Genomic DNA, 13633 nt, shown 5'->3' on the forward strand with positions numbered 1-13633 from the left:
TATTGGTGGAAGCACACTTTTACAGCTCAGTGAATCTAACATATATTAGCAGCTCTTAAGGAATGCAGGTAGATAAGAGCAGAAGAGTCAATACATCCTATTCCACCCTACCAGGAGACTCCAGCAGGTACAGTTTAATATGAAAGTTCAACCTGACAGACCAAAAACTTATTTTCAATATCAGTAGGTTGCTTGAAAATTAAGTCAGTTATCAGTGGCTATTTTTTTAAAGGGAAACCTTTACTTTTAATGTTAATTCTGGCAGCTGCTTTTAAACAGAGTCTGACTTCAGCAAATACCAGAATAAGACAAAGTTTCAGCTTTATTCCACTGAGGTGTCATCTATTAGCAGTGAAACATGCTGGATTCATCTCAAAGTTAAGGTACGGATGAAGCTTCATGCAGAATTCAGAGGCTGCTGTTTACTGCTAGTAATGCTAAGCAAACTAATCGCTAATTGTCAGCTGTTTTGAAACTTTAATTTGAAAAACAGGAGTAAAAAAAGTAAAGTGTAGGATTGTAGGATTGCAAAAAAAGAATAAGAAAAATATTTGGGAAAAAAATGTCCAGATACTGGAAATCTGTCCAAAACCAGATCAATGCATTGCTAAAATAAAGCCTAAGGACAAGCATATATGAAGCTTGTCTTCATCTGTTTGATATATGACATATCAATGGTCACTGAAGAGTTATTAGAAGAAAGATAACATTTTAACATTAAGGATTTCTAATGGCAGTCTCCCTGTATAAAATATACCTCTACTGAGTAGGAGAGCTCCTCTTTGTTGCAGTCTTCATTGATTTTCTCAAACAGATCTTCACAAAGCTGAAAAGCAAAGAAAAAAGACGATTTTAGCTCCATATTCATAAAGAGACAAACACAGCAACAAAAAAAAAGAGCCAATATTGCTTATCAAGCCAGTCATGTAAAATCTATCCTATTACGTAACAATTAAACTAGAGGCTTCATAAATATAGACCCTTTTTTTTCAAATTGCAGAGCTGTTTTTATATTATAAAATGACTCCTTTATTATTTAAAAAGCTCTTATGGTTAATTCATTTTAAAAAAAATGCAGAAAGAATTTAACAGGTTGAGAAAAAAGTAGAGTGTGGAGCAGCAGAAATAGATAAGAATATCCATATCCATAGAGTAACATAAAAGTAACATAAATGCCTTAAGGCTGTGTTAATAATAACCCATTACAGTTAGAAGACATGTCATTTGTTTTCTAGAGATACAAAACTGCTTAACTCCCCATGAAGCAACAGATTTTCAACAGTGAATCATACAAACCATGGGAATGATGCCTTCCTGTCCCTCCTCCTGTTTGCCCATCATAGTGTAGGATTTGCCAGCTCCAGTCTGGCCGTAAGCAAATATGCAGACGTTGTAGCCCTCAAAGGCATGCTCCAGCATTTCCTTCCCAATGTCCTTGTACACACGGTTCTGCGATGCAAAGCAGGGGTCCTCTGGCTGTCGGACGAGAAAACAGTTATTAGGATATGCAAGCGTGGTTTCTAAGGCCAACCATGAATTCTACATATAAAGTTTCTGAAGGTCTACTCACCGTGGTGTGTGACCAGTAGGAGTAATCAAAACTAAATGTTTTTGGAGGTTCTTTGGGGGCTTTGGGATTGAGGATAGCTGTGGAGAAAGTGTGGAAAGTAAGATATTAGCTTAAAACATCACCAACAGTTTAGGCAGCAAAACACAATGAGGGAAAAAAAAAACTTTCGTAAAATGTGTGATCAGCAAAAATAAAGACATTTCACACAATGCATTCAAATGTTGAATTAATGTAGATCAGATGACAGTATGTTCACCTCTTTACCCTTAAAGATTAAATGATACATGCAAGTGATATGAATTAATACACCAGTTTACTGCTTATTTTTTGTTAGTTTCAAAACTGAACAGTTTAATATTTTTGTTTTTAGTCTGAACCTTTAGGTCAGAGCTCAAATGAAGGGCAGAAAAACGCTGAGGCAGAAAAGCCTGATCAGGAAATGTCTAAAATTTCATTCAGTGCTAATTTTAAGGCCTTATGGCAAAAACCAGTCAACTTGCAGTTTTTGAATCACAAGAAACAAGAAGGATATCTTTGGACCTTAAAGTCACGAGTCAGTGACACATTACATCCATTTCCCCCCTTTTTCAGAGAACTTAAAATGTTCTGGGTATAACCAAGGCCCTGGCCTTTCATCTCTAAACAGGCCTGAAAACAAACAAACAAAATAAGGATTGGGTCTGGTACCATTATGCAACATCTTCTGCAACATTTCATCTGCTTTAAATGTGCTGACAGCGGATCCACACAGCCAAGCTGATCCCTGGGGTCAAACATTTCTTTATGGGAAAGAATCTGCTGCTATGCCTGGTATTTCATCACCCCATCCAGGCTGACTGGTACCAACAGAACAAATGTCCTAGCTCTAAGAGTGTAAGTTTGACGTAAACACAGATGGAGACTCGTTTGTAGGATATTTAAAGAAATAACCCAAACTGTTATCATCAGAAGTACTGATGTACAGTAAAGCTGCATATGCTGATCAAGTCTGTTGCAGCAGCTCCACAGCTGTAATTATCTTTGTTATATTTAATTGTGTTCTGTAATGATGGGCAAATTCAAGCCGCTTTTGCTCCTTCACATCAGGCTGCTTGAGAGGCTTTTGCATCAAAATGTCGCCTGCAGAGTGCCCGACATGCTCAGAGAATTTCAGCACACTTATCAATAATGCAGGAGAAGAGGAGAGACAGGGATTGCATATCGCCCTCCATGGGTCACATCATGCTGACAGAGAGGCACTGCATGTCCTCTGAACTGCTTTGCACTCAAAGTGTGATCATTATACAAACATCTCTACTGCACCTCAACAAGCCATCTTCGAGTTAAAACAATGCAATTGCTTCTATGCCCTGCAGACTTCAGGTTGAGGTGCATGGCGGCTGCTTCCATATTGGGTACTGGAAGAGGATACAGAGAGATGGCTGGCTATATAAAGCCCATTTTCACCTCTGACCTGCCTCTGGAGAGAAACTGGAGAGTCGGCGTGAAGAAATCAAGGGGGGAGGTCAGGTTACTGATGACCCTATTACCCTCTTCCTGGAACAATTTAAAGTACTATTAATGAGCGGGCATCCTGGCACTGCAATACAAACCACAAGATATTGGGACTTTAGTGACAGCCGCATGGTGAAACCACACGGTAGGATATAACTCCATTCCAGCAGGACAAAGCATTTGCTGACCGCTGGCTCAGTCAAGTTCCTTAATAACATTTTATAAAAGGGTGATTTTTGTAATAAATTTATAAAAAAATAAAATAAAAATTAGAATAGTTGCAGGATGACTTTGCTTTAACAAGTAATCATCCTTGTGAGGCCAGATTGTTGCATCCAATCATTTAAGAGGAAGTGAGGCAAAGGCCTAGAGTCTAAAAGAAAATTAAAACAACCGCATAATTTGCGGTTGTTTTAATTTTTGGCAATGTTCTTTCACAGCATTCCACACCACCAGCAGGTAGGTATATATTCTATAGCTCAAAGTGGAACCAGGATGCCACCAGCCTTTGAGGGAATGAAGCCAGGGGTCCGCGGTAAACACCACTACATTTCAGTTACACTCCGAGCATGAGATGGAAGAAGCATTTTTGCTGCCTCATAAACAACGTCATAAATCTGTTCCTCTCAGCCATGGCAACAGGTATAGGATCAGACTCTGGTTGCCATAACAACTTCAACTTGGCAAAGAAGGGGGGAGAGGATGCGGCACGCTGTGTTCCCTTTTTCTCTCTTCTCTCAAGCATTCCTTATCACCAATCGCAGGAAAATGATTTAAATGCGGATTTATGAACAATTACCATATATTCTAGCTTTGATTTCAGGCTTATAGCCATTTTAACACTCTAAACATATGAGAAAGCTTGTTCTGAAAAGCTGCAGGATTTGTAGCTAAGACATTAAGCCACTTATAAGGTCAGATCCCATAAGTAATAGGAAATTTCATGAATCCAAAGCTTTGTTAAAGCTTTTAGAAATCGTATTATAACAAAATCACTAATAAAAACAAAAGTTTCCAGGTGCAAATCCCTGAATTGCATTGTTTACTTCTTACAAGTCTGCACAACTCATTGTTTTTTTTAATAACTTTAGCAGATCCGGGTATAAGGAACTAAAATTGAAACATATTTTATTCCAGGCTAAAAAAAATATATCCAGGTTATGAGAGGAAAAGCTACCGAGAGCCAATATAAGCCACAAGAAAAGTTATTTTTCCCTTGGATAGAACCTGCGCTGCATCAATAGATCCTGTTCAAAATTGGGAGTGGGAATACGTGGAACACTCCACAGGAGCTCTCCATTTGAAGGCAAGGTAGGTAGCAGTTAACTAACCACATCCTGCCATCCAGACAGCATCCCTCAGCTGGTTATAGCTGGCAGACATTTTCTGCTACAGCGAACAACATGGGGTCTTATAATCCAAGTAGGAAAGCTTAAAAAAAACACCTCCCTAATTAGCTGTTAGGAGGTCTCCGAGCAGCAGATGGGGACTAAAAGCTTTCCCCTTTCACCTGAGATGGACAGACAGAGTCTAAAATGGCTGAACACATCAACCCCTCTTAGCTAGTAAACCTCTAGAGAACTAATAGCTGTTCATTCAAGCTGATCAATGGCAATTTAGACTCGCAAGAAGCAGAGGATGATGGCAGGAAATGAATGCATGTGTGAAACTTTGAAAGGAAAAAGAACTAACTTGCTAAAGGGTGAACCATCAGAGGAAAAAACAAAACAAAACCCAAGAAGGATGCAGGCACTGAAAGCTCCCAGTAGATTATTCAGTTTCAGGACATGCTCAGCTCGTTGAGGTTCAGATCAAAATAAAAGCTTGCTACTCTACTCTTAAATACAACAGATCACTAAATTTAAAGCCCAACTGCAGCTACCACTGAGGGAGGCCCAAACAATGACCGTTCTCCTGTCCGTCACATAGGGACACATGAGACAACCACATATGTTTAATCCTGTAATTAAGCTACCATCCGTATTTAATCAACATTCATGCTTTTGGACTCTGAATAGAAGGTAAGCAGTTATTTTGTTTTCATTTTTCACACATACTGCCAACAATATAGCACACTTTATTAAAGCAGGGGGGACATTTCAGAGCTGACAAGACAAGTGTAGCATTAAGTGGGGGATTGGCAGCTGGTATTACTTTATGCTCCCCATTGAAAATGCTAATAAACAACAAAGTTTCTTCCACATTTTATTGGATTAACTTTAAATCGCAAGAATGGTTTGATGTCACTTTTTAAAAGCCTGAAGAATCTTAATAATATCACTAACCAGACATTTTCTACTACTGACAGCCATATTGAAAACACATAATAATCTTATTGTATAGATGGTATAAAGTTGTTTCACCATGATATCAGAGAATTTTAAGTTTTCAGTTTTCTCCACCCGCAGATTAATCAATAACTACCACAATACTGAAAATAAATACAGCTTTTCCTCTTGTTGTTATTTAAGATGATCATTATCACTCTTTTACTAATGGGTAATACATGAGTCATGTTTTTGTGTTCTCATTTCCTGTTGTTCTTAGGAACAAATATTCATGACCGTTGAAGCAGAGCAGCTGTCGACATTAGCCAAGCAGAACCACAGTCCCTCTAACCTGGTTATTCAGTCTTCAATGGGAAGTGCATGGCTGGGTTGCAGAGGATTCTGAGGCGAACACAGAAATCTTCCTCATGTTTTCAGATGTTTATGGCAGACTTTGTCATTGTGTATGATGACTGTTACCAGGGCAGCGGCGCAGGTGACAGAGTTATCACTGGATGCAGGGCTAAAAGTAGCGTCTGAGCACTGCCTCGCACATTTGACAAACAGCTGAGCTTGCTGCAACCACACAACAAGCCATACAACATCTCCAAAACAGAAACCAACATGCCCTGAGGAATTTCATCTGTGGTGAGAATACTATTGTATAAATGCAGGAACTTTCCAGAGGGGTTTGCCTCAAAGAAAGCTTGCCCTTTAAAGTAATCTGTCCAGGAATCTTAAGCATTCAACTGTTGAAACAATTATAATTTTAGAGATACCAGAAACACTAAAGGATGTAAAAAAAACAAAAAACAAAAGTATTTACTCGGAAGGATGAATATTTCGCATTGCTCTTCCTACTGGCTGCATTGAATGCAGCGGACCACATGGTCTGCAAAAACATTATGGCTGTGCCCTTTCCCCTTTTTAACAATGACTGTGGCTGTGTTCGCATTCAGCGGCAGTGTCCTGCAAAGGCCAGATTCGCTGGCCTATTACATCATAGCACGGCACCATGGCCTTTTCAGATTGGAAGACTCCTTCGTATGCAGCCCACAAATGCAGCCATCTTTTCACCCATTTGGAAGGACTGGTCCACTGTTTCCCTCATAGCAAGCAAGCTGGCCACTCTGTGCTCAGAGGAAAAAGGGAAATGGCGACAAAGAGTGGTGAATATTATAAGTACAGATTAATATAATACAAGTATGTGAATAATTTTGTCCTGAATAAATGGAAATAGTTCCTCTAAATGGTTATTGAGTCAGAGTCACAGGTATGTCACAGGTAATGTTTGGTTTATCGATAGGTTTTATCTGTGTATGTGCAAAGTGGTTTGGTTGACATTTAAAGGAATAGTACACCCAAAACATGAATAGCCTTCATTTTCTACTCACCCCCATGCTGAACAACACTCTGGAGTACTTATTTGATATCTCAAATGCATCTGGAGATCTGGGAGGCTTCTTGCTGTCTGCTGACATTCAAATAATGGAGGTGCCCAGCGCCCGAGGCAGAAAGGTCCATAAAAGTCCACAAAAAACTTTTCAATATTCCTCCATACTGCTCGTCCAATGTATTCCAAGTGTCCTGAGTGGGTAGCATCCAGAATTTACTCGAAACGAAGTGATTTAGAATGTTTTTAGAGCATAAACAGTAGTGTATAGGATTTCCTGAAAGCGCGTTCACGACGCTACGGAAACCGCGGCAGACCAAACCAGACGAAAGTGCGCATTCAGCTTGGCAAAGAACTCATGCTCTTCCTCAACACTGAAGTCCTCAAACATTTTTCTTTCGTTGTTTCTTTCTTTGCACAGGTAAACAGCACATTTCTTCTTCTACGCTTGCATTATTGGCAGAGCAGATGCTGAATGCGCACTTTCATCTGGTTTGGTCTGCCGGCTTTCGTAGCGTCTTGAACGCGCAGGTGCGCGCTTTCAGGAAATCCTATACACTACTGTTTATGCTCTAAAAACATTCTAAATGACTTCGTTTCGAGTAAATTCTGGATGCTACGCACTCAGAACACTTGGAATACATTGGACGAGCAGTATGGAGGAATATTGACACGTTTTTTGTGGACTTTTATGGACCTTTCTGTCTCGGGCACCATAGACCTCCATTATTTGAATGTCAGCAGACAGCAAGAAGCCTCCCAGATCTCCAGATGCATTTGAGATATCAAAAAAGTACTCCAGGGTGTTGTTCAGCATGGGGGTGAGTAGAAAATGAAGGCTAATCATGTTTTGGGTGTACTATTCCTTTAAGCACAAAATCCAATATACGGTATCTACAGACTGGGAATTACAATCTGATATCTGCAATGACAGTACTACTGCTAAAGGTCCTCAAAAATTTAATTAGCACACAGAACAGTAGTAAGAAGCTCGGCATCCATTCTTTGCCTGCTTTGTGAGTCAACATCATGGTTGCTAGGTGACAGAGCATATGCTGAGTGAGGGGCGGTGACGGTTGGATAAGACTAGACCTGTTTCAGTCTATGTCCATTTCTCAATGTGTGTCCTTGTGCGTTCTCATGTGCTCGTATACTCGTGAAATGTCATCAGCCTCAGCCCTCGTACTGTCTCAATTCACAAGAACAAGAAGAGCGAGAATGGACAAAGTCCCCGGATGTTGTTCTCGCCCCTCTCTCAGAGCAGACTTGTCTGTTCTTAAGATTGACAAATGTCCCAGCATGCACTGCGGCAGCAGCAGCTTCCAGTGACGCCCTAACAGAGCTCAGAGTATTAAGTTAAAAGATGCCCTCTCTCAGCATAGCCGTGTGTGAAGTACCGCTGGCTCTGATGGCAAATGTTTTTGTTTTATTTGGCAAATTGTTAATTTGATTTGTGTTTATTTGATTGTGTTAACTATTCACCACTAAATAAAAAAAGTAACAAATTATTATCTAGAGACTATTAATAACAGGAGGTGAAATGCAGCTCCAGATGAGCCCTGGATGTGGTGACGTCATGAGTACGCTTCTGTTCCAGTTGACCCATATTTATGCTCCATGCTCCTGTTCTCCCCAAGTCCATACTTTCCTGTGTTCTTCTCAAGAACAGACTTGGCGAGGACACGAGTCAATACTTGCGTTCTTGTGAATTGAGAAACGGCCTATAGCTCTTCTTTTTCCAGTCTTCTTGTTTTCATGGCATTCGAAGAACCCAGTCCAGATAGGCTGGGTCCTTGGCAGGACGGAGTGGCCGATATCAAACACAGCCCCTGGTCACACTGCTTCTCCTCTGGCCAGAGTTTACAAAAAAAGGTGAAGTCCTCAAACAAAATAATTTGGCTTTAATGTGAAGCAATTCTATGAAATATAAACAGCACAACAAAGACAAAAGACTCTGCTTGTTTTAAAGAGGACTAACTTACAATTGCACAGTTACCATCATAAGAAATTAAATTGCCAATCTCACGTTGTAGCTGATCAGGATCTTTATTTAACTCCTAAAGTAGAAGAGTACAGGGGTTATTTTCAGCTATTATTTGGTAAAAGGTTTTCTTTTAAGGATTTGCCTCCTTTTACTAGAGTAGTCCAAGCGTGTCCAAGTAAAGTGTGTATTGCAGCATAATCTCATTACCATAAGGGCTTCAGAGTTCTTCTTTCCCCCTTCAGACTCTATGCTGAATAGAAAAGTGACAAATAAATAAAAATCAACCGAGTCTAGATGAGGTGGCTTGCTGAACTAGAAAGCAGTGGAGGAGGTCACAGTCTTGATCTTAAGGCCAGCTGTTCCAGTTCTGTTCTGCTGTCTATTTATACAGCAGCAGATGGTGGTTAGTGCTTCGCATGCCGACAGACTGTCAGTGACAGGAAGGAATGGACAGATTTCAGCCGCCCAATCTTTCCGCTGAACCCTTAGCCAGACCCTGCATACGTCGCTCCCAGCGGGTCCCTGATACCTAACTGGGGGGGAGCAGTTCAGAAAGCTCAGTGACTGGGTTCAGGACAGAAACTAAAGGGTGGTTTCTAGAAGAGGAAACATGCAAAATCAGCAGGACTCCATTCAAAAGCAAAACAAACAGAGCACTACAACAAAGGGAGGGATTGCAGGCAGCCTCTCAGCTGATGACGTGTTGGTTTTAAAATCCACAGGGTGACATTATGATATCAGAGCAAAAGGAAGGAAATTCTGCTAAAAAAAACATCTGGGTTAACATGTAAAAAAAATGTACGGGGACCAGTACCTCAAACTGACAAACTGGATAGGTACTGGAATGAAATGATTTCCAGCTTGATATTAGTGATCAGGAGGTAACCGAAAAGATGGTGAACTTAAAATCACAAACACTTTTCAATACACCATTATAAGTTCGGGCTGACAACTATATTTAATTCAATGCCAATTTCAGTTAACAATATAGTCAAGATGAACCCTTAATTAGGTAGGAAGATTTTTCCAGCTTGTTAATCAATACTGCCACTTTTAGCAGATGTTGCAGGCTGTTTGAACAGGAAACAGCAAAACTAGATTTATCCAGTTGAATCTTGTGCTATTGTTGTGGAATATGAAGGATTTGAAAAAGCTGGAAGTTCTCAGGCAAATAAAAAAAATTATGTGCAAATGTATATTACTATAGCTGTGCTAACTGCTAAAAACAGATGCTATACCTTGTTTAGGAACCCAATATATAAGCAAAACCCTGTTTCCACATTACCCACCACAAGAGATGCCCTATGATCCCAGCACATGTAGTTATGTCTGTTGTGGCAGGAAGGGTGGAGTATTCTAGCCAAAGAAATCAGAATTAGCAGGTCAGAAGTTTCAAAATACAGCAGTTTCGAAATCAGCCTTTTATAGCCTGATCAATGCCTCAATAACCCGGAGAACACTTCCTTATTTGAATCTGCACCCTCAAAAGTCAAAGCTCTTTCCAAACTCCTCCTGTTTCATGAAAACCCAGCTGAACACTGCCTTAATTTTCAGAAATATAAAATACTGCACCTGATGCCAAAGCAGCTAAGAAAATGGTCTTACTAGCTTTGGGGAAGTGAGATTGCAAATCAGACAGGGTGAAAAGCAAGTTATTTAAGAGGAAGCAGTTCTTTTCAGTTTTTTAAACTAAAATATGTTTAGACAGAACCCATTTATACAGTCAGATCAACTGTTTGAACTACATTTTCTACCAAAAGATACTCATAATATGCTAACACTAGATTTTTATGGATTATAAGTAGAAGTGAAAAACAAATATGCCAGCGATCCATACCCAGATACTAAGATTATGCCACAGGAAGCCTCTTAAATATCCCTTCGTTTCTGACCATTATTGAATTCATACTGCAGGAATCAGTTGCTCCAAATCTCTAATCATGACAGTAGAGTTTGTCTGTTTGCCTGAAAACAGCGTGCAGATTATCATATGATCCAGCAGCTGAGTGGGAACAACTGTGTAAACCAGGCTGTGCAGACAGGGAAACACACACAACCCTGTGCACCCACAGCACGCAAAGAGCACCCATTTTACAGAGTGGTGACCTGGATTTCTTAACCATCAGCTGAAGTTTCCATTTAAATGCTTTCTGCCTTATATAACTGTGGCAACATGAACACATAGTGGACAGAACATCATTCAGGATCATGATTTTCTTTTAGTTTAAACATAAAAACTCTAAAGCAGGAAACAGGCTACACACAATAAATTAGCTACACACTGGCTGGTTTCATTGTTTTGATAATCACCACGGTGAGAAAAATCACAATTTTGTTCACTTATGAATAACCGAAGATGAGCTTTCTGCCCTACAACAAGGAATGCTGGAGTTTTCTGAATACAACACATAGACTCTGGGAGGAAGAAATAAGAGGAATACAGGTAGGAAGTTAGAAAAGTGGAAGCAGAAAAAAAATCATGCTCTTAAATGTGGGAGAGTTCAGTTGGCCAGGCAGATAAAAGAATCAAAGGGGGGGGGGGGGGTGGCATCAGCAAAAGCAAAACACATTTATCTGCTTTATAGTCCTCGCTTTTGTCATTGAGATAGAGAAGAATGGATGCAGGCAACAGAAAACACTGCTGGTCTTGCAGAGAAGTAGAGGATGGTGGAATTGGTTGTACTTTTCTTTCACTGAAATATAATGAGGTGGACATTTCCAACAAGGACACAACATTCAATTTTAGGCCAGTTTCAAGAGAGCTGATGCTGCTGGACAGGATCAAGCCAACTTCCACTTGTCTTTTAAGTGCCATGTATATACAAAACAGAGCCAAAGCATTTATGTTTACATTCTTATCCATCATGCAATAACCTCAGGGAGCAGACAAATCCAAACATGCAGGAACAGACATAAAGGTCCACCTTCAGCGATAAGAGGAACAAAGAACACTGCAAGTGCTGATATGCCTCCACAGCCAACATCCCAGTCACTCCAGAGACAAAACTGAGCAAGACCATCTGAATTCAGACCATTTATGGGCAGGTTTTGTTAACGATGACCAGGCCTTTGTGTTAAAAAGAAACCGATCAAGTACAAAACAAACACTTGACTCTCTTAGTACTTTTAAGACCATGTTTGTGTCAAAGCAATCTGCTGCTAAACACTGGTATGGTTACAAAATAAATCCCCTCGTTCAGCAGCAGGTAGACCTCATGCAACGCTGCCTCACGCTACTCTACACGTGATAGATCGACTTTGCTCGACTTTCACCGTCTCTGCTGCCGAGGATGTGATTAAATCCCCCACTCACTCCAGATCTCATCTGATATCTAATATTTCCAAGGAAATGCAGAAATGAAGAGAATAAAAGCTACAGATATCACTGTAAATATGTTGCAGCTTTATTCACCCACCCTGCTATCAAAGAACTGAACAAACCAACTAGCTTAACACTTAATTTTGTTCTTTGCATCCCAGTATTGGACATTATCTAGGGCCAAAACCAAACACTAGAAAAAAAGCCAATTTTTGCTATGTGGGTGTATTTAACTGAAGCAGATCAATCATAGGCTGCAGAGCGACGACTACGTAGCTGCTTCAGTATGTGAAGAAACCGATCACTCTGCTCTTCTGACCTTTGCCACGTCAAGTGCATTCCAGTATTTAGCATTCCTCTCATGGCTATTACTGTCACTTTGTGAGTTCTCTTTCATTTCCAAACACTTCATAAAAAAGCCACAATGGCTCAGCGGAATGTGGCTGTGTGTGTATTGAATAAAACCAGTGTCATCTCATTTTAAAAACATATGATCTGTTGTCAGTGCTTTACTTTGAATAATTTTTTTATTGCAAGTATAGAATTTATAGTTTGAGAAATTTCAATTAAGACAGCACAGAGAACAATAAACAGACATTAACACTCTTGCACATTTGGTTATGCAAAACTGACAAATATAAAATTTTGCTGCAATGCTTACAAACTATTTAAAGCATGTACAGAGAGGGTATAAACATGGCGGGGGATTGTTATATTATTTCTTTTTAAAGTAAAAGATATACAGAGAAAACAGTTATGACTGGAAATAAATGGTTCTAAGACAGGAAATTTCCAATCTCTTAAAAGCAGTGAACACACCACATCCCAGGGCTACAAACTGTCCACAACACTGTTCAGTGTGAATGTTGGAGACCCTAAGTAGGCTTGTTTTTTTTAAGCAATCAGGTGGTTGCCGCTTTTTAAGGAAGTTTAAGGAAGCAGAGATACACCAAAAAAACAGGAAAAAGCATTTTACAGATATGGCTGCCGTTCATTTAGGTTGAGAGAGATTCAGAGAGCTAAGGTTTCAGCAAATGACAGAAAGGCTGAGTAAACTACAGCAAAAATGCACCAATATCCCTTTGCGCTTCATTAATTGTATAGGCTGGATATGGAAATATTGGACCTATTTTAGAAATATCAAGAGCTAAATTATGATCTGCACTACCTTACGAATACAAACAGACTGTAGCTGTAAGAAAGCTGAACAAAGTGTCAATTTTAAAACATTAGTGAAATCCTACTATTTGAAAACTGCTCTGTCTGAGAAATTTCAATTACTAATCCAAGAGTACCGGTAACACGAATCATAATTGATCATAGTAATTAACAGCATATTTTAAACTCAGGCTCTTTTTAGCCTTCAAGAAGCAAAGTTAAAAACCCAGAAAACCTGATTTTTTTGTGATAAGTTGCCTCAAAACAACCGGAGTTGTAGCTGATAAGAAATTTAGCGCTCTAATGGGGATATGAAGAAATATCTTTGTACAGATACATGGGTCAGGGGGATTACTGCAGCAGGGCGCGGCGACCTGAGGCAAGCCTGGTGGATTAATGGTCCTAATTGGGTCAGTCGTCCATGTGTGAACAGGCTACAGCACGTCGA

General features: G+C 39.8%; 1 protein-coding gene across 35 annotated transcripts in view; it reads right to left on the reverse strand.

Moving 5' to 3' along the window:
• kif1b (kinesin family member 1B) overlaps positions 1–13633 on the reverse strand; it is a 61700-nt gene that overhangs the window by 42070 nt on the left and 5997 nt on the right. For all 35 annotated transcript variants that reach the window (XM_038306011.1, XM_038306014.1, XM_038306017.1 and 32 more), the window contains exons 3-5: positions 1571–1647; positions 1297–1476; positions 758–826 (exon numbers count right to left, since the gene is read on the reverse strand). In XM_038306011.1, the coding sequence (XP_038161939.1) occupies positions 758–826; positions 1297–1476; positions 1571–1647 (326 nt within the window). The remainder of the gene's footprint in view (positions 1–757; positions 827–1296; positions 1477–1570; positions 1648–13633) is intronic.

This window comes from Cyprinodon tularosa, unplaced genomic scaffold (assembly GCF_016077235.1).
Source record: "Cyprinodon tularosa strain WSP-4 unplaced genomic scaffold, ASM1607723v1 ctg57, whole genome shotgun sequence".
Classification (NCBI taxonomy): Eukaryota; Metazoa; Chordata; class Actinopteri; order Cyprinodontiformes; family Cyprinodontidae; genus Cyprinodon; species Cyprinodon tularosa.